General features: G+C 45.8%; 1 protein-coding gene across 2 annotated transcripts in view; it reads right to left on the bottom strand.

Annotated features, from left to right (window-relative positions):
* The window catches only part of SLC24A4 (solute carrier family 24 member 4), a 166,467-nt gene that overhangs the window by 13,852 nt on the left and 130,558 nt on the right, over positions 1-22,057 (bottom strand). For both annotated transcript variants that reach the window (XM_077123389.1, XM_077123390.1), the window contains exons 11-12: positions 19,328-19,497; positions 14,982-15,192 (exon numbers count right to left, since the gene is read on the bottom strand). In XM_077123389.1, coding sequence (XP_076979504.1) covers positions 14,982-15,192; positions 19,328-19,497 — 381 coding nt within the window. The remainder of the gene's footprint in view (positions 1-14,981; positions 15,193-19,327; positions 19,498-22,057) is intronic.

Raw genomic sequence — 22,057 nt, 5'->3', positions numbered from 1 at the left:
CCCCACTTTCCAGGCTGTTTGTGTTGCACCTGACTTGGACATCACCCGGTGTGGTTAGCCTTTTCCTTGAGGATATTTGGAAAGCAGAGGTAACTGCTGAACATCATGGACGCTTGAGGGGAGGGGAACAGTTGGGACAAATAACCTAAACAAAACTTAAGGAAGATGGTGGCCAGGTGGACATCCTCTTGTCTCTGTGCCTTCATGCCTCTGCAATGGGGTAGGCTAGAACAAGAAGGGAGAGGAAGTTTTGGCTAACAAATATTTAAAAGGAAAAGCTTCAGAGTAAGATGTCCATGGGAACTTCAAAAAGTTCTGACGTGTTCCTGGGAATCTAAGAGGCCATATGTAGGCACAGGGCTGTGTGCATGCTCAAGAAACTCCTGAGAAGCCCCTAAGCTCTCATCTCTGGTGGTCCTTGAGGCTCTGTGCAAACAGAAAGTTGTAAGCTGCCTGGCTAGACTTGAAGGTATGGCCCATCACGCACACACTCTCCCTTGGCAAAGAAGGGGAGACTAATGGATCTAGGCATTTAAAGAAATCTCTGTGCAATCACTAGCTGACCTCTAAATTAACCTAGCAAAGACTTCATTGGCCACATATACACAGAACACAGACTTTACAGAATTAAAGTTTACAGAATTCAGAAAAGTAACTAAAAACACACACAAGCAACAACAAATTCTAGGGAGGGAGAATCTGATTTTTACAGTTGTGATATTATACGATTTAAAATGCCCAGTGCTCAACCAAAAGGAAAAAATAGAAAAGAAGAAAAGGCATGCAAAGAAACAATCAAGTATGGTTTATACACAGGAAAAGAATCAGTCCATGAAAACTGCCCTGAGAAAGCTCATACATTGGATTGACTGGACAAACACTTCAATCAGCTATTTTCAAATATGTGCTCAGAACTAAAGGAAACCATATCTAAAGAATGTCCAACCAGTAGAGAATATCACAAAGAGACAGAAATGATAAGAACACAAATATAAATAATGGATTTATTTATTAAATTCATTATTTATTCATTAAATCAAAAAAACTCCTCATTTTTGTTGAGGAGTATAACAAAAGAATGAAAAACATACTATAGGGGATGCAAAAACAGATGTAAGCAGACAGAAGAAAACATCAACAAACTTGAAGAAAGGTAAACTGACATTATTTGAGGAACAGAAAGAAAAAAATGAAGAAAAATGAACATAGCTTCAGAGACATGTGGGACATTATCAAGAGTACCAACACACAAATAATGAGTCCCAATAAGAGAGAAGAGGAAAAAAAGGGACAGAAAGAATATTTGAAGAAACAATGTCCAAAAACTCCCTAAATTTGAAGAACTCAGCTACACATCTAAGAAGATCAACAGATTCAAAGTACAATAAACTCAGAGTTCCACACCTAAACATGCCATGAATTGTCAAAAGTCAAGAACAAACAGATTTTTTAAAGGCTCAAAAGAGAAGCAGCCCTTTACACACAAGGGATTCTCAATAGGATCAACAGCTAATTTATCACAAAAAACCATGGAGGCCAAAAGGCAGTGGGATGATATATTCAAATTGCTGGAAGAAAAAGATTTTTAACCAGGATTTCTACATCCAGCGGAACAACAAAATATGGAGAAATTAAGAAATTCTCAGACAAAAACTGAATTCATCTAGCAGCTCTGCCCTACAAAAAATACTGAAGAGAGTTCCTAATGCTCGAATGAAAAGACATAAGACTCAATCTACAATAATTCAAAGAAATAAAACATACTGGTAAGGACAAATATAAATGTAGATATAAAAGACAGTATAAGTGTGTATTTTTTGCTTGCAACTTTCCCTCCTTCCTATCTGATAATAAAATACAACTGCATAAACAATCATAAATCTGTGGTGATGGGCACACAACATATAAAGATATAATTTATATGAAAAGTAACAGCTCAAAGGACAGGGGAGGGAATATAGTTATATAGGAGCAAAGTTTTTGTACGCTATTGTAATTAAATTGGAATGCCTAACTAGATTGTTGTAAGTTAAGATGCTAGTTGTAAGTCCTAACCTCCAGTCTCATGAATGTGACTCTATTTAGAAATAGAGTCTTAGAAAATGTTATTATTTAAGGTAAGGTCAAACTGGATCTAGGGTGGGTTCTACTCTGATATGATTGGTGTCCTGATAAGAAGAGGAAATTTAGACACAGACAAATGGAGAGAGAAGACAGCCATGTGACAGAGGCAGAGTTTGAGTGATGCTGCAAACCAAAGAATGCTACGGCCTGCCGGCAAGCCACCACCAGACTTCAAAGGAAGCATAGGCCTGCCAACATCTGGACTTCAGATTAGCTTCTAAAATTTGTGATACAATAAATTTTTGTTGTTTTAAGCAACCCAGTTTGTGGTTGTTATGGCAGTCCTGGGAAACTAAGGTACAGAGCAATTGTTCTTGTCTGCCCCATACCCATTCCTCTTTACAGCATGCTAATCTTCCTTCAGGGAACTGACCCTCCATTCTATATCAGTCCATGTGATTTAGACAGGGTTGACTCCATCTTCTGGCTCTATGAGTGGGCATGAGATTTGGGCTTGGCTTATCACTTATTCCACAAACATTTAGTGTACTCATTCTCTTTGCAAGGCACTATTCTAGGTACTTAGGAATCCAAGAGTGGACAAGATACCATCTCTACTGTTGTGGAGCTTACATAGGCTTGGGGCTGGGCCATGACCTGGTAAGAGCCAACTCCGGGAATTTGCTGGGAATGTTTGCCTCTAATCCCATTTTCCCCACCTCCTTACTAACAGAACCCTAGAAAATGTTAATTTCCTGGGCTTCCTTGCACCTAACAGTGCCACGGAAAGTTTTGGACAATAAGATATGAGTCTACCTGATGAGGCTTCTAGGAAGATAAATATATTCTTTATAAGAAGCGGCAGACTCAGCTGGTAGGTGCCTCTTGCCCTTCCTCCTCATTCCTGCCTTGAACCTGGATGCATGGGAGCTGCAAGAGCCATGTGGCAATCTTGAAGACAAAAGTCACTGCTAAGGATGGAGGAAGAGATATGGGATACTGAGGACATGATAGAGCCACTGGACTCCCCTATCTCAGGACTTATTATGAAAGGAAAATAAATCGTTTGAGTTAAAGGCTATTTCGCTTGGGGTTTCTGTTACATGCAGCTGAATACAATTCTTTAAGACAGAGGTACCACCTGGGCACTGGGGTAACCCAGTGGGATATAAGTGGAGACAGCTAGTGGTCATCGTAAGTTACCTGAGAATGAAGCCAACCCATCAGAAAGTATTGCTGAGAGATGGATAATATCTTTTTTTTTTTTTTTTTTTTACATGGGCAGGCACCAGGAATCGAACCTTGGTCCTCGGGCATGGCAGGCAAGCATTCTTACTTGCTGAGCCACCATGGCCCGCCCAGATAATATCTTATAACTTCATTTGAGGCTGGCAGCCAGCCTTGCCTGAAGGTAGATTTTCCAGGGAACATCCCACTACGTGAGCCCTTTGGCGGAAGTCATCCTGAATTGGGTTTTTCAAACACTAGGAAAGTCTGGACCAATCATGGGTGAAATGATACAAAATCAAATGTTGGGGGCCACTGAGGTGATGAGTCAATGTCCATCTTAAGGGATCATCTCCGTGTACCACCATGAGGGCCGCTTGCCAGCTGCTGTCCCTTCAAGGACCTCCTGGGCTCCTGCTGCTGTCCCTTCAGTGATATCTGAGAAATGCTCATCATGGACTCCAACTGATGTTCAGAGATAAACAAGAGAAAGAAGTGCTGCTGTTGTTACTTTTGCTAACTTCTCAGGTTTCTCTTTTGATGTAGGAAATGACAATTTAATTATGTGAAAAAATTTTTAATGAACTATAACAAAACAGATAGCTAATCATACTGGAGGAAAAAATTAGGAACAGATGCAATTACTGATCTTCAAACAAATTAATCTGGACAGTTAACTTATTAGACACGCCAATTAAGGGACTGGTTTACTTGTGCCATGTGATGTTTGTGTGACTGGATGACATAAAGTATTCATGGACCTTGGAGCACTGATATGATCTAGATTCCTGGTCTACAGTCCAGACCGAACTCACACTCTCCCCTGGAGAGCTTGTTAGAGTGGTTTGCTGGGTCCACCCCCCGAGCTAATGATTTAGAAAGTCTGGGTGGGGCTCAAGAATGTGCATTTTTAACAAGTTCCCAGGTGCTGCTGCTGGTCCTGGGACCACGCTCAGAGAAGTGTCACTGAGTGACATACATAAACTCCATTTAAAAAAATTGAGATATAATTCACATATCACAAAATTCCCCCTTTTAAAGTGCATAATTAGATGGGTTTCAGCATATTCACAAAGTTGTGAAATCATCACCACTATATAATTCCAGAAGACTTCTATCGCCCCTCAAAAGAAGCCCTGTATCCATCAGCAGTCATTTCCCATTCCCTCCTCCCCTAGCCCGACAACCACTAATATACTTTATGACTCTATTGCTTTGCCTATTCTGTACATTTCATATAAATGGAATCATACAACATGTTACCTTTTGTGCCTGGCTCCTTGCCTGAAGCATAATGCATTCAAGGGTCATTCATGTTGTAGTGAGAATCAGTCCTTCATTTCTTTTTTATGGCTGAATAATTTTCATTCTATGGATGGAGCACATTTTGTTTATCCTTATTCTAAAAATATGGTGTTTGAGTTTATTGAATTTTGTATATTGAACCAACCTTGAATTCCTAGGATAAATCCCACTTGTCTAACTCTGTTTTACAGAGGGAAGTCAAGCCCCATGAAGCTTAATAACCTGCCGCAAATCTCATAGACAATTACTGGCAGAGCCACAACAGACTCTGCTTCTTCAGCCAGCCATCTCCTGGACTGCCTTTGTGGGGACAGCAGCTGCTGCAGGTGGAGGACGACCATTGTCAGAGCTGGGTATCAAACTGCCACCTCACCACTACCCAGCATTTGCATGGTGCCTCACATCTTAGGTTTTTGTTTTTTTTAATTTTTTTTTTACAAGTAATCTTGGTTTCTCATATCAGTTTTTTGGGGGAGGTGTTCTTCCCCATTTCACAGGTAAGTAAACAGGTTTTGCTGTACAGTTATCCCTTCCATATTGCTACTTTTCCCATTGTAATTTCAGTATATTGCAGGGTGACATAAGAAATTAAATGGGAATCTTTGGAAGTTTTGCAGATGCCACAGAAACAGGTGAAGTCCAGCAGATGACACAGAAGAAGTTCAGAAACCCAGAAATGCACAAAATATATGTAAAGTGTTTTATAATAACAATGTATTTTATCTTTTAATACCATAAATATACACAATTGCTTTTTTAAAGTCAATTTTTATAATTATTTCTTTTTCATACACCATTTTTACTTAACATTGACCTATCTATAGACTTTGACCAAATACTTAACTCAAATTATACAGTAACATACTGGAAACACCCATAAAATAAAAACAAAAATTCAAACTTCTTCTCTGGTATAAAGGGAAGGCCTCAAAACCCAAAATGTGAATTTTCTAGATGTGGGGGTGCCACACCCCTAACACCCACGACATGGAAGGGATAACAGTAGTTTGCTAAAGTTGCTGAAATGCAATGTACCACAAATGGGCCGGCCTTTATAATGGGAATTTATTAACTTAAAAGCTTACAGTTGAGGCCATGAAAATGTCCAAATCAAGCTATCATCAAGATGATACCTGGACTCTGAAGACAGCCTGCGGCCTCCTCAGCTCCTCTGCCACACGGCAAAGCATATGGCACATCTTCTGGGCTCTCCCTTTACTCGCAGGTTTTGTTGCTCTCAGCTTCTGGCCATTCTGTTTATGGATTTCTTTCAGAGTTTTTGCGTGCCCTTCTCTCTCAGTTCTATCTTTCATCCTCTTATAAAGGACTCCAGAAAGAGAATAAAGACCCTCTTGGGGCGTGCCTCAACTGAAATAACCTAATTACAAGGTTCTACCCTCAATACATTTATACCCACAGGAACAGATTAGCTTTAATAACATGATCTTTTCTGAGGCCCATAAAAGCGTCAAACCATCACAGGTTTGGTGAAATTCAGTGACTTACTTGAACGCCTTGGACAGTGGCAGGTAGTTCTAGGACTTGAACACAGATCTTCAGAGTCTAAATCCTGGGTCCTGTGTACTATATTGCTTACTTGCCCTCTGAGTCCCATGATTTCGAGGCTCATGGAAGTCCCTGTACACATCATCTGGCACTTGTGTGGCTCCATGTCCAACTATGAGGCTGGATGGGAATGGGTCCCTGAGCTGGAAGGATGTCATGGGTGAGTGTGTGCAACCTCTTCATTCTAGATGACCCTAACTTTCAGCCAGCTTTGTACCCCACCACAGGGATCACAAGGCTTCCAACAAAGAGAGTTGTTCTGTCTTCTGAGAAGTGGAGAAGGCCAGTCATCAGCACAGGTGCTCACCTGGGCCATGCACCCTTTCTGCACATTCATGAACATGGCCTCCGGTAGGGTTGTTGGAGAGGAAGTAGCGCAAGCCATGGAGTCTAAAGCCTGGCTCTGTCACCCTTGACTGTGTGGCACTGGGTAGACTTTTAACCTCTCTGAGCCTCTAAGTCTTCATCTGTGAGATGCCCATAACTGGCCCTGCTCAATCCTCCTCCAGGAATTAGAGAAGACTCGAGAAAAGCAAAGAGACAGAGCAGTTGTTCTACCCTTGAAGACCTCACCTTGAATTTGTTGGCCCTGCAGAGCATGAGCTAGAAGCCAAGTCTTAGAAACAATGACACTTATTCACCCTCCACACTGCAGATGGGATCTCCTGGCTTAAACATTCAGCAAAGTGCTGGCGGTGTAGGGTGGCACAGGGCTGGCCAGGTGCCTGGTGTTTACGAAGCAAACAGACCCAGCGGCTGGCTTCCTTCCTCGCTTCCCTTCCTGCTGCCCCTTGCATTCCAGCGAGGAGGGGCCAGCTCAGGATCTAGCTCTCTTAGCCAAAGTCAACAGGCAGAGGAGAGCACTTTGGCGTTGGACAGACCTGGGGTGTCAGTCCTGAATGCGGCACCTACTCACCTCCGGGGACCACACCAGGTATGCAGCAGATTGCTGTGCAAACTCTAGGCACCAAATTTAAGTAAGATGTTAAGTGTTGCGACCACAACAGGCATTTGATGAAGGATCTGCATAGCTACAGGCTAGTGCCCTGCCTCTTCTCTGCTCCCTAGGAAGACTCTGAAAGCCCCACAGGTTCCTTAGCAGACCTTTGGTCTAGTCTAAGTCATCAGTTTCAATCAACAAGAATGTGATTAATGCCACTGAACTGAATGCTTGGGAGAGGCTGAGATGGGAAATTTAAGGTTGTATATATATGTCACAACAAAAAAAGAGAGAGAGAGAGAGAGACTAAATAAACAAGGATAATTTAATGCAATACAGAATCCTGGACTGGATGAATTAATAGAGGAGAAAATGTCTAAAAGGACATTGGGACAAAAACTTGAATATAAATTGCATACTTTATATCAACTTAAATTTCTTGAACTTGCTAACTGTACTTTATATGATTACGTAAGTTAATATCTTATTCTTAGAAAATATACATGGAAGTATTAAATGGCAAAGTAGCATGGTACGTACAACTTACTCTCAAAGATTTAGAAAACAGACAGATATTGTTAGATAGATGGACTCACAGAATGATATAACAAATGTGGCAAAATGTTAAAAGTTGGTAGATCTGTATATTTGGATAGATGGTATATTATTTTTGCATTATGTTTACAATTTTCTTGTATTTTTGAAATTATTTCAAAATAAAAAAGTTTAAAACAAGATTGGTATTATTACTTTTCTTGAGACTTTACTATAATTCCCGTGGCAGGGGACAGCTGACCTGGCCTAGAGGAGCCTTCCTTCCAACCTCCTTCCAGTGAGTCTGCAGAGGCTGCGAAGCTGAAACCAACATTCCCCAGATTTCCTTGCAGCTGAAATTCTGGATTAAATATAGCCCTCCTAATTTGATAAGCAGAACTGAGGTGAGGCCAAGCCACCTTCCTGCTGCTTTGGATGCCGTGCATTGGCTTTGCTGCCGCAGCCTGTCTGCACCCCGAACGTACTTCATGGACACCAGAGACAGTATTAGAGCTCTGCCCAGCATCTCAATGGCCAGTTCTTGTTGCTGTTGGAGTCAAGAGTCCCAAGCTGTATGCGAAACTTCCTTGTCCCTGGGTCAGAGCTCTGATGGTGACTCCTTGAGTGCAGTGGTTCCAGTGCAGCCCAGTCCCACACCTCCCTGACTCTGGCATGCGTGGTGGTGCCAGTCAGTTGAGTGGCAGGCTCTGGGAATCATTGCTAGTGTCAGCCTAGGGGACCTGCCCTGAGCTCTTTCAATGATTATATATGGCACCTATGTCTTTGTAATAATTTCCCTTTTACCTGCATCTGAGACAGGATACGTTTTTCATCTCCTGATGATGCCAGAGGCATCAGTAAGCTAAGCTTAGGGAGGCTAGAGCTGACTCCTGTTGGTCTGGAATCTGCTGGGGGCCACAGTCTATCAGGTGGACCAACAGTAAACTGAGAAAGTTGGTCTGCAGCTGTTTTAGTTTCCCAGCTACTAAAACAAATATCTAATACAATGGTTTGGCTTCAACAATAGGAATTTATTGGCTCAATAAATAAGAAGTCCAAAATTGAGGTGTCAGCAAAGCAGTGCTTTCTCTCCAAAGACTGTGGGGTTCTGGAGCTGGCTGCTGGTAATCCTTAGTCCTTGGCTTTTCCATCACATGGCAATGCACACGGCAACATTTTCTCCTTTTTTCATCTGGGTCCCATTAACTCTGAACTTCTGGCTTCTCCCTGTGGCTTCCTCTCTGTGTTCAATTTCCTTTGTATATAAGGACTTCAGCCATATTGAACTAAGACCCAACCTCTTTCAGTTTGGGCACACATCAACTGGTAACATCTTCAAAGGTCCTGCTTATAAATGGGCTGACTCCCATAGGACCAGTAGTTGGTACCTAAATGTGCCTTTTGTGGGGGACATGACTCAATCCCCCCCAGCAGCCAAAGAGCTAAATGAGATAGGAATAAACAGACAGATGAAGACAAGAGCCAGGAAGCATCTCGGCATCTATTGAGGGTCAGCGATCAACCCCTTGATGAGTCCAGATGTTTCCCTGACCTTGGTATTCCTAACACATTCATATATCCTCATAAAAAATAATTTCCCTTTTTGCTCAAGAGCTCTTGTGTGGCTTCAGGACCCTGCACAGGCCCAGTGCATGCCCAGTCCTGGGTCAACCTTTGCCCCTCCCACGCGACCTGCCTTGTGCTGACCTGACTGCAGGGGCATCAAAGAACAGATTCTAAGGCAGGCAACTTAGATGCCTGGTTCTACTTAGCCAAGACTGCTCCTTAGACAAGCCTCTGTCCCTCTCTGGGCTTCAGTTTCCTGCTTTGGAATATAAGACTGGGCTGAAAATGCCCAGGATACTTTCAGCCCCTATATTTAGAGACTGTTTGTCTTTAAGAACAGACTGCAGAGAACTTGGAGGAAAACTGCCAGAATTCTGGCAAATCCAAGGAAGCAGTAAATAGATTAGTAGTTGGCAGGGGCTAAGGGGTAGGGGAAAAATGAGGAGTGCTGGAAAACGGGTATGGGGCTTCTTTTGGGGGAATCAAAAATGTTCTAGAGTTGACTGTGGTTTGCAAAATTTTTGTGAATATATCCCAAACCACCACACTGTACACTAATGGGGTAAACGTCATGGTAAGTGAACGATATCTCAATAGGCTGTATTATTAAAACAATATGCAAGCGAACAAAAACTCAGCCAGTGTTTGTTCTAAGTGGGCTGTGAACTGAGACCTCAGAGTTCCACAATCAGTGATGGACAAGGACACGTCTTTGAAATACCAACCTTGACTTATGAAACAGTCTATTGAATGTGCAATCTCTGGTGGCTCCACAACAGAGACAAGAACAAGATTAATTCTACCATAAAGCACCGTTTGTCTCTGGGGGTGGGTGGGGCTGGAATACCAGGGACTGTGTATGGAATTTCACATGTAAATGGGCCAGTGTCATCTGCAGTTTCTTCACTGCTTTCACGGATGTGTCAAGCAGCAAAGAGGCAAAAACAGGAGCATGGAATTTTTACAGAGCTCCCTTTCTGCAGAATCACCTTACTGGGTTTATAAAGATCAACAAGACTTCTCCCTTCCCAACCAGTCCACCTCTTTCAAATGCTAGTTAGAACTGAGGACGACAGCTGGGGAGGAGAAGGCCTAAAAGTTCCCAGGAGTCATCAGATTTACCTATGCTGGGTTTTGCTACAATAAAGAGAAAGAGAAAGTTTGTTGGCGCCCTCCAAACCTTGAAGACAGCATGCCAGATTCCCAAAGGCCCATGACTCAACTCAATTCAACACTAAATTTACTGAGCACAGACACAAGTCATCTGGTATCTCTGTTTACTAGACCCAGAACTGAGCCAGAAGACATTGGCAACCAATTTTCTTATGGATGCCAAAGGAAAAGGGGAACCCAAAGGATCCATTGATTGGGCTACGGTGCTGTGCACTAAGCATGTCTAGGTCAGAATGCCTGGATCCAAATCCCAGCTCCACCCCTTCCCTCCAGTGTCACATTGGACAACTTATTAATTCTCTGTGCCTCGGTTTCTTCACCTGGGAAATGGGAATAATAATGATACTTACCTCTCATGTAACGATTTAATGAGTTAATACATATAAAGCACTCTGCTTGGCTCAGAGTAAGCACTCAATAAGTTTTAGTCCTGCTATTGCTCAAGAACTTGCAAGAGCCTGGACATTCATGAAACCCGCATTTATCCCATATGACTTTTTTTCCATGACTTCACCAGGGGTTGTGACCTGGGGCCTGCTCCCAATTGGATCAGCCCTTGCCAGGGTTTGCAGCTGGAGAGAAGCAGGGTGGAAGTGAGGCTCCCATGTCATCACTATGTGACCCAGGAAATCCTATCACCTCTCGGAGCCTCAGTTTCCCTCTCTGTAAAATGGGGATAATGCCAAAACCTCCCTCCCAAGCTGTTATAAAGTGGCAGTACGGTGCAGTAGTTAGCACTGCTGCATTCCACTTTGTAGTTGGGTGAGTATGGGCAAGTCATTTGACATCCTTGTGCTTCCCTTTCCTTCTCTGCCAAATGGAGATAACAGTTCTTACCTTACATGTTGAATGCACAAATGAATGAACATATACATAAAGCTCTTAGAACAAGGATGGCACACAGAAGCCCCCTGAGAGCCCTAGAAGAACGCCCTGTTTTTGGCTCAGCGTCTGCCATGCAGGAACTCTCTAGTAGATGCTGTAGTAATGATGGCAGACACAGGACCCAGCATCCTGGGAGGGGCTGTGTGTGCTGGGTGGAACCGGGGATCCCTCTCCTAGATCCCTGGCAACATCCTTACCCTTATGAGGGCAAGACCTTGCAGTCTGTAAGGCAGCCACAAACCCACAGCCTGCCTCGGGGTCTTCCCTGGTGGTGCTGGGCCCAGGGTCTCGGGCCGACCAGTTTAGGGCAGTGCTAAGGCTGAAGACCGTGGTTTCCATGGGAGATGAGCTCCTCCTCCTCTGCTTCCAGCCAACAGCTAACCCCAGGAGGCCTAATTACCAGCCTCTGTGACCAGAAGCAGACGGGCACTGCAGCACTTGGTGTTGGAAGGTCAACCCAACATCAGAGCGAGTGGCCACTGAAGCCAGGGTGCCGCTGGGCTCTGCCCTGGAATCCAAATGAGAGGCAGGCTGGGGCGTCCTACCCCCTCCACCTATTAGCTGTGTGGTAATGGAGCGAGATGAGTTATAAAAGGCATCCTGCGTCATCTGCTTGGATTTGCTCTGCAGGCCTGGCAGCTCCAGAGGGCAGGGACCATGGCTGTCTTGTTCTCATCTTGATTCCCAAAGCCCAGAACAGAGTCTGGTACCAAATACTTACTGTACAAAACAATCAGCATATCTGCAAGGTGCCTGAAGCAGGTGCTTGGTGAGTGCTAATTCCCTCTCCCTGGCCCCTTGGTGACTGACAGTTCTAGGCCTCCAGAGGTTCTGGCACTTCTGATTTTCTAGAACACTGCTTGTAGTTCAAACAGGGAAGGATGCTAGAAGCCAGCTATCTCTATGTCCTTAAAGAAACTATGTGATTAAAGCACACCAAATGAACACTTAATGAGTTCCTACTATGTGTCAAACAGGCCACAGAGACTTTGACTAAATTATCCTATTTACTACTTCAATAACCCGGGTGCAGAAGGAGTACACACTGGTCTGGCCTAGAATCAGTCCCTGATACCCTAAATTTACATTGTTCCATCGTACACAAGCTGACCAGTGGGACGGCTCCTTCCCTCTCCCATCATCCCCTGCTCCCCGCCCCCAAATGGTTGTTCTCTTCTTCTCAGCCCTATCGGCAAGCTCGGCTGCTCACTGGACCGTGTGTGCTCTGGGTGCCTCTCCCGCCTGTGGCCACACCCCAAGCTGCCCAGTATCTGCTCTCCAGACCCCAAGGAACTGGAACTTTTAAAGGACTACAGTCCCAAGCCCCCTTTACTCAGGCCCATTAGTACACAGGAGGAGAACTGGGCTGGCCATGTGACCATTCGGGGCTGAACGGGGTACCCGGGGCTCTGGACTTAAGGCCTGGATTGTGACCTTTTATGAACACAGAAGCCAAAACTGCTCAGATGAAGCAGGAGCCACCCTGGATTGTCAGCCTTGGAGGTGGTTGTCCTCTGGGTAGACTCACTGACCTGCAGGAATCTTTCCTCTCCTGGTGTGCCTAAGCAGATAACCCAATGTGGGGACAGAGGATCTGGAGAAGACATCGCTTTTTCTCTTGGTATCCTCAGGCTATAGACACAGCCTGACCTTGACCCCACAGCAGATGACCTGGCTGAGCGATGACCTCTGTTCCTCAAAGAGCTTCCTAACATGGGTGTGCTCCCCTGCCAGGGCTGCCTTAGAGGCATGCAGAGATGCCAATTCCCTTGACCCTCAGGTTGGAAGGGCTGGAGTCTGGGGAGACCAGAGCCCCTGGGCTGGGCTGCTCTGTGACCTCTGAGAGAAGACACATTTCATTTTCTGTATCTGTCCTTAAGTTTAAAAAGCTGGGAGGTGCCAAACAGGAGCAACCCAGAAGGTTTTTGGAAATGTAGATCCCTAGGCCCAGCTCTGATCTTTGGAACGTCTGGGTTCAGAACCAGGCTCTGCATTTTGGGAAGAGCCCCTAGGTGATGGTGACACATTTCCCACTGGAGACTCTGACCCTGAAAGGCCAAGGAATCCCTGCAATCCCAGAGCAGCTTGCATTTTCAAGACAAAGTGCCATGGGTTGAGCACTGGAGCCCAAACCACCTTCCCAGGAGGCAGGACTGCTTCCGTAAGTGAGGGCCCTTTCCCTGAAGAGCTGCCTCCCAAGTCAGATCCTCAGGAAGCCCAATGTTTAACACAGAATTATTTCCAGACTTGAAAGTCCCCTGATGGAATCTTGCTGCTTCTCAGGGTGGTAGACACAAAACAAAACGAAAAACACCTCCAAGATTAGGGCCAAACACCTCAGGCCCTCATTTCCCGTCTGACACTGCTGAGGATCTCACAAAGGGTTTGGTTAAAGTCAAGGCTGAGTGGGTGGGCCTGGGGATCCTTTTGCGAGTGAACTCTTGACTTGATTCATTCAACAAATATCTACTAAGTACCTACTATGTGCCAAGCACAGGCACTGGGGATACAGCAGTGAACAAAACAGACAAAGAAATCTGCCCTCACTGAGCTCACATATTAGTGAGGGGAAATGTCCAAGATAAGAAAAATTGAAAATATTTCAAATAGGCAGTCAGGTAAGGCCATACTGATAAGGTGACATTTAAAAAGAGACCTGAAGAAGGGGAGGGAGAGAGTCATATGGATCACTGGGGAGAGTACACTCCACCAAAGGGCAAATGCCAATGTCCTGAGGCAGGAGTATAATACCTGGAATGTTCTAGGAAGGTGTGGCTGGAGCAGAGGGAATGGGTCAGAGAAAAGCAGGAGGTGAGGGCCACGAGGGGCTGACATGATAACACTGGGTCATGCAGGTTAGGAAAAGAACTGTGGCTTCTCTTCCAAGAGAGATGGGATGATGCTGGAGGGCGTGGGGCAGGGTTGTGGCCTGATTTGACTTACTTGCAGGTAGATGTCCTCCAGTGCATAAGGTACAGATTGTTTAAGGACCACTTGTGGCCTCAAAATATCCTGTCCTAGCCAGTAAGCAGAGCTCATGCAGGAAGGGGTGGGAGGGTCTGAGAACACCCATAAAAATTATGTTGGTCTGTACTTAAGGTGGTTGACATAACTGAATATCCTTGTTCTTAGGAATATATGTGGAAGCATTAAGTGTTAGGAAGTATGATATATGTAACCTAATCTCAAAGGCTTAGAAAAGAGAGAGAGATTAAGAGAGAAAATAATGCAATGCATGTGGCAAAACATTAAAAGTTGGTGGTTTTGGGGATCTGGGTAGGGGGTATGTTGGCATTCTCTGTACTGGTTTTGTAATATTTTTGCAAATGTCCCATGTTTGAAATTAATTCAAAATGATAAACTAAAAAGAAAAGTGACATTGGTGGTTGCTTTTTCTTATTGCAAAATTGAGGTTAGTTGCCCTGAGATTTGAGCGCCATTACGAAGGGTCACTGGCACTGTCCTTGTCACCAGCCAGCCTGCTCTCTGGACAGAGCTCCAGCTGCACGCAATAGCCCTGAGCCATAGGTCAGTCCCGAGTTATGCCTTTCTCGGTGCCTCCTAACCATTCAGGGCCCTCCACACCAGCCGGCTGTCCCCCTCACTCAAACGGCTGCCACTCCGTGGCCTGCCCCAGCCCTCGTCCTGACAGTCCCTGGCAGCTCGGCCGGGCCGTATGCTCCCATTTGTTCTCATGAGCCAAGCAGCCCCGGCAACTCACCTGGCATGGAGAAGGGGGACAAGAAGGCGGCCTCCACTGGCCCTGGCTCTGGTTCCGGGGGTGGCGGCTGCGGTGGCGGCTGCTGCTCCTGATCCTGCTGTGGGTCTTCGGGGTTTTCCATGGGAATGTTTCCATTCTCGATGTTCTCGTGCCTCCCGTTTTGCAGCGGCTTGCTGCTCACGCCGTTCGCCGAGTTGATCAGTCTCTGTCGCTGCGGGGACAGGAGGCAAGGAAGATGCGGAAAGATGGCATAATGTGTCACACTATTGCCTTGTCCCTTTATACACACATGCACACACACGCACAGACACGCAGACCTCTTAAATGCTCCTAGAATAATACTGCCGGAGATTGACTTGCCTAAGAATTGGCTCAATAACCTTGAATCCACCCAAGTTTCCCATTTGCATTTAGACCATACCAGGAAGCCTGTGGGGATAGAAAAGGGCTTCCCTCCTTTCTAAAGGCCAACACAAGCCAGCCCACGCTTTGACCCATGACAGGGGATGGCAGTAAAAATGCTGGGCTCTTACAACAGATTCATGCAACCTAGTATCTGTAAGATTCGTCTATATTGTATGTATTGGGAGTTTGGTTTTTTTTCATGGCTGTGTAGTATTCCACTGCATGAATAAACCACAATGGATCCTTTTGTCTGTTGATGGGCATTTGGGTAGTTTTCACCTTTGGGTTAGTAAGAATAATACTGCTGTGAACAATGCAGTACATGTCTTTTTGTGGACACATGCACTGATTTCTGCTGGGTCATAAGGTAGGGGAAGGTTGAACCATTTTACACTTGCACCAGCAACATATTGGAATCTCAGTTGCTACCCGTCCTCATCGACACCCTCATTTCAGCCATTCTGGTGAGTGTGTGGTGGTATCTAATTGTGGTTTTCAATTTGCATTTCCCTGTTGACTGATGAGGTTGAGCATCTTACTGTGTTGTTGATCATTTGGATAGCATCTTCTGGGAAGTGTCTGCTCAGTTCTCTTGCCATGTTTAAGGAGCGTGTTCACAAAGGCAGATGCTCGTGACAAAACTCATCTCCCTCCCTCCCCACCAGGCTGGTGCCTCCTCCCATCTTTCTGTGACTGACAAAGGCTGCCTCACTTACTCCCAAGTAGAGGCTGATATTCGCCACGGTCATGGGTTTCTAGGTTTCTACTGAATAGGGGAAAGACAGAGGATGTTCAAGAAGTCAACAGGTCTGCCTTCTCCCGAGAATCTGTTTGCCTTTGCATAGGTCACCTTTTTCTGGTTCTCATTAAAAATACCTATGAACCTGCTTTTTGGCTAATGATTGCTACACGATGGGCAGGTATTTCCCCTCCAAATACCCGAGCAGGAGACCAGAACAATACCTCAGGCAACATACCCGGTACCTGACCTTGCAGTTACTGGAAAGCCATTATCACTTAAAATAAGACTATGTTATTTCTCAAAAAAAAAGAAGAGGGTGGGCCACGGTGGCTCAGCAGGCAAGTACGCTTGTCTGCCATGCCAGAGGATCTGGGTTCGATTCCTGGTGCCTGCCCATGTTAAAAAAAAAAGAAAGAAGAATTGACCATTTAGCTGCCTTTATGTAAGGTTTGGGCAGAGACTCCTAAAGCATAAAGCCAAGGCCAAGGGAGGAATAGACATTTAAAAATATTCTCCTACAAAGAGGCTACAACATTCAGTCCACTAAAAAAAAGCAAAGTGACCTGTGCCCAAGATTCAAGCCTTGACATGCAAGCATAATGTCACTGCCCAAGTAGGGTTACATGACAGGGTCCTAGCATCCAAAAATTTTTGTCCTACGGTCCAAAAACACTAGTTGTGCCAGGATAGAATAATAAAGGTTGAGGGGAGATGTAATTTAGTAGCAATGTAAGTGGTAGTGGTAATTAAGGGAGGGGAGACCCTCATGACTCTAGCTTAACAGGGATCAACAGAGGGTTGTAACTCAAAAAAATAGCCAAAGCTATCAGAGGTTGTATTAAAAGAAGTATAAATTATAATATGAGGGAGTTGATGGGTCTCATTTCCTTATATTTGGGGCTTCCAAAGTTAGGAGACACACAAACTAGAAGTTTTCCAAAGGAGCTTGACTAGATACTAAGGTCTGGATCTTTGCCACATCGGAGGGGAGTAAGGTTCCAAGGGTGCTCAGACTCAAGGACAGAATGAAGGGCACAGCTGCTGACATCTAAAGGATTGCCACATGGAAGAGACTCAATCAAGCAGGGGCTGGATATTGTAGAGGGACTCAAAAGAAGAAGGCAAGAGTGATAGACTATAATGAAACCTAAGAATCTACGTAGTCTCCCGTTCACAGTCTAGATTCCGATTTGGGTTGGAATTGTGGTTCTGCACCTTACAAATTTGTATGGCCTCGGGAAAATTACTTCATCTCTCTGAGCTCCAATTTTCTCCTAGATAAATGGGAAAAAATCAACACCAGCCTCACAAGGTTGTTAAAGAGAATTAGTGATATATCAAGTCTCTGCTTGGCACACAGCAGGTGTTCAGTAAACTACAGCTAGTTCTACCAGCTCACAATGATCCAGCATCCAGGCATGAGTCAGGGAGGAGAGAGCTGTGGGGTGAAGGAGGTGGGTGAGCAGATGAGAGTGGGTTCACAAGGAAGGAGGGGAAACTGAGGGTGGGTAAAGCTCAAGGTCCCTTGGCAACTCATCGCAATGGCTCTGGGTGCAGATGGTCAAGTGAGGGCAGGTGCAGCTTTGAGTGTGGGAAAAGCAAAGCCCACCTTCTGTGGCCCTAACACAACTGCCTTCCCCCCACCCCTCACCCCAGAACACATCCCTCTGCAGTCCCTCTCGGGGTTTGCATCATCCGTGATGGTGAACAAACTGGTCCGCCATCACACGGGCATTATTTTAGCTTGGCAAACTTCTCTGTGACAGTCTGGAATTAAAATGACTGAAGAGTAAATGAGAACAAAGGGGTCTTCAAAACAACTTCGAAAAAAGCATTCTATGGTTTTTATTTCCCTACTTTCACTCCGTGTTGAATTTCCCCAAAGAAACTACTCAACCTCCAGGCCCAGCCCCGCAGTTGTATATCACTGAAATTATAGAGCTAGAAGCATTCCTGTCCTGCACCTCCAGAGAGAGAAATGGAGGCCCCAGAGATGACATGAGTGTGGCTGAGGTGAAATTAAAAGTCAGAATTTCCTCCTCCTGAGCCCAGCCCCTCTGGCTTCCTGTGTAGCATCCCAATACAGGCCAATCCCAACACGGTGGAAGTCGAGGTTTTCCCAGCAGCTTAAAACATTTGGGGCCAGACTACTAGATTCTTCCTGGTTCGTCAAAACCCCATTATTTCCCTGGCTGCATGCGCCATGAAGATCTGACCATAACCCAAATCTCCAAATCCTGGGGAGTTGTACAATCCCCTCCCGCTCCCAGCATCTAGTAGGTGCAATTTTCAAATTCTGAAAAATGGCCAGGACTCTGCAAAATTTCACTGATTCATATTTTACTGATTTGGACCAAAATGATTCAGAATGGTTTAAAGCTTAGAATGGCATTTCCCTTACCGAATACAAACTTTTCACAGAGAGGGCAAATTAAGCATGAGATCAAAGTAGAAATGTTCAAAATAGAGAACCTTTAAGCACTGTCACATATTCTTGCTTGCAATCGATGTGCTAGCTACCAATTATTAGCTATCAGTGTTTACAGCCCTCAGCTGCTGCCGAGGATAAGGATTTAGAAATCTAACAGGCACATATACAGCAAAGACTGTATAAATATATTGCAATCGCTAAGTCCATTATTTTGCTGTAGTGTTCAAACATTAAATGGTGTTCGAAATGATTGATTTCTTTCAAAGGAGAGAGACACATGGTCCAAACTTCAAGCTTAGCAAGAAGTACAGAAGGAAGAGAAAGGTGTCCCCCACCTACCCCCTAGGCCATCACTGCTCACTAGTGTTTATGGTCTCCTGCTATAGCTGCTCTATGCGCAGCGACCAGGCATGCATTTATCTTATTTTTTCCTAAATAACATTTTAAAGAAAAAAAAATTCATACTTCAAACTGGCCTTTTTCCAAGTAGTTCTACCCTAGTGCCTGATAAAACACTTAGCGAAATATCTTGGGCATGATATTCGATTGTTGCCTGCTTTAAAATCCCTCCCGGAAGGGTCATTTGCAGCCATGGGTGATGCGAGGCTTCGGGAAGCTCCAGGGCTTCCATAAACAGTTGCAGCAATGAACGATAGCCTGGCAGCTGATCGCTGGCGTCCTGACACCAGAGAGAGCCCGTCTATGCCGGGGGCCCCCACACCAGAACCCCTCCAAGGCCCCGCACGATCATCCTTCCAGCAAACCCACCTCGTTAATTATGATCCTGCTGGCCATCCGTAGTCGCGTCCGTGGCCCAAATTTATTGGTGATCATTACGCGCAGGCCGGCCTCCGGGAAGCTGAACTTGGGGGGGCTGGAGCTCAGGATCTCATCCACCATCACCACCGGGTTTTTGCCGTACTGGGGTTTCTCCTTCACTATTGACACAAGGCCACGGTTAGTGCTGAAAGCTCCCCGAGGACACCCAGGTGCCGGGTCTGCTTCCTGGCGCTGTCCTCCCGGCAGCCACCTGGCCATCCCGGGGGCCTGGCTTCAGCTCCTCCCTCCAGTGCAAGAGGGCCCCTGGGTCTGCCCCGCCTGATGCGGGTATTAGACAGACCCCTATGAGAACCCCTGCTGCCAGGACCCACATGGTCAGACACTCTGTATCTAACCCCTCCATCTAGCCCAAGCAGGGACTGGTTCTTCCCCTACTTCTGGGACCTCTTGGTCCCAAGGGTCTTTTCGCTTCACTGGGCAGCCCACTTAGAATACAGAAGGGTCCCTGTTGCCTTTTACCTGGGACCTCTCTTTCCCTGTGTTTATAGAGTTTCAGACAAAACTTGGCAAACTGACAAAAATTTCCCCAAATGAGAAATGTGGGAAAGCACTAGAGCACTGGTCTAAACTTTCCACGAGGCCACTCGTCCTTGGCACTCATTCTGGCGCTTTCATTGAGGGGCCACCTCAACCAGGCAGGGAAGGTTCCAACTTTTTTCTCTGTGAGGCTAACAGTGGGGTCGATGATTTGGATCTCAGGTCCTGGGCAAGGCCACCGAGACCCAGGATCGGTGCCTGCTTGTTGGAGGGCACCTGCTGAGCCCTGGCTAAGCCTGGTCTCTGACAAAACCCACACCCACCAGCAGAGAGGTCGTTCCCTCTTCTGACACTTTCCCTCTCCTCATGAGGCTGAACAAGGTCCCCTAATCTCTGGACCTCTTTCTTGCAGCCTTCACAAGCACCCTCAATGCTGGTAGCCTAGGGCATTCGACGTGTAACTCCGGAGTCCCAGAAGGTTCTAGTAACCAAACTGCTCACAATGAGCATAGCACACACAGGCCAGCAGAGTCTTCCCTGAAAGGGGCTGTAAAAACAGAAGGGCCTGCCCCTTGGCATCAGTTACCAGCTTCCGGGCAGCGTCCCTCATGGGCAACAGGATAACCAGGGAACAGGTCTGGAGGACGAACCCGCGCAAAAGTTAATAGCATAAACACAAACAAATGCAGGCCAAACAACACACAGCACCAAAAGGGCAGCAAGGCTCAGCAGACAGGAGGCACGTGAGTTAGAAGACGAAGCCGAGGACCATGCATTTGTCAGAAATGGACACTAACCGCCGGCAAGGCGTGCACCGGGCCGGCTTCATGGTATCATGTTTTTTTTTTTAATGCATGTGTTGTCACTTGGATGAAAGCAGATTACTTACAATTTGGAAGAGGAGAAGAGTTAACGAGACAAAGGTCAACAGTCATGATTGCCAGATATGATTAGCGTGCGGTGGATGCTGAGAGGCTGGGGCAGTATTCTTGATGGCGGTGCAGATGCCAGGGGGTTATTTGAAGGAGGGGTTAGTAGAGGGGCTCCTTCTACAGGGGGCGTCTTATGCTCAGGGCCTCTGGCCTTTGGAATAGCCTGGATGAGCTCCGAAGGCTCTGCTTCCACTGTGATGCTGCAAGAAAACCCAAATCCCTCCCTACTCAGGCGCCTCCATTGCAGTGGGAGGTAGAAAGCAGCAAAATGGGTTCTGTCCAATAGAGCCGGTCCTGCATGGGCCCCACTGGGGGAACTGCACTCAAAGGAGGGAGCCTATGGAATCAGCCTTTGGAGGCAAGAGTCTTAGTAGGTGGCTCCTGGAAACCTTGTCCTGGTGCTGCCCACCAAGTGGGTGGGTCCAAGCTAAGGGTGGACGCCCAGCAGGTAACTCAATGACAGCATGATTCCCTCAGTGCAAGGTCAGGTACTGCCCCCGTTTTGCCCCATCTATGCCAAAGTTGTGCCCAGGGCCAGGGCAGACTGGGAAGGCTCCATAGTGAGTCCTCTGAGTTGACTAAGTGTTACAGTGGCTAGTGGCCAAGGGAATTCTGGGCCATGCTGGGTCCAAGCTACCCAAAAAACAGCAAGGAGAGCTGGGTTCACCTTCCTGCCTTAGTTCCTGGGATCTTTTCTTGGTATACTGTGCCCTTTCTTGACCAGTGTTGAAGTGTGATATAAAAAATTTGTAAACATTTTAGAAAAACAAATAAAAACAAAAAAAACTGAACAAAAACAAAGTTGGAGGAAAAGCTGCCCCGTAGAGGAAAGAAAACTGGCCTGAGCTGATTCAACAAGCTGAACTTCAGGGCCTTTAACAACATTTATGCTTACAGAGGTGTTTTATTTGAGCAGTGGTAAAGGCTTTTGGCTCCCTCTCCTATGAAGAGGTTTGGTTATAAATATTTTGATTTTATGTGGGAAATATCCAGATACATAACAGTGAACTTTGGGCTCAGAGTGGATGTGCATGCGTTCTTAAAAGCATCTGCCAGCCAGCCAGCTGTATATTCCTTTCAGGACGGGGCTGTTTGTGATGGACGGTGACTGCCGGGAGGCCGAGGGCCTGCTGAGAGGAACTCTGAGGTCTTCCCCAGATGAGAGGTTCCAAGGCAACACCATATAAGGACCAAGGTGTCACCAGACGAGGCCCCCTCCAACTTCAGTCAAGTCTATTTCTAGGGCACA

This window comes from Tamandua tetradactyla, chromosome 12 (assembly GCF_023851605.1).
Source record: "Tamandua tetradactyla isolate mTamTet1 chromosome 12, mTamTet1.pri, whole genome shotgun sequence".
Lineage (NCBI taxonomy): Eukaryota > Metazoa > Chordata > Mammalia > Pilosa > Myrmecophagidae > Tamandua > Tamandua tetradactyla.
The sequence above is the reverse complement of the archived record's forward strand: the minus strand, read 5'-3'. Positions and strand labels throughout refer to the sequence as shown.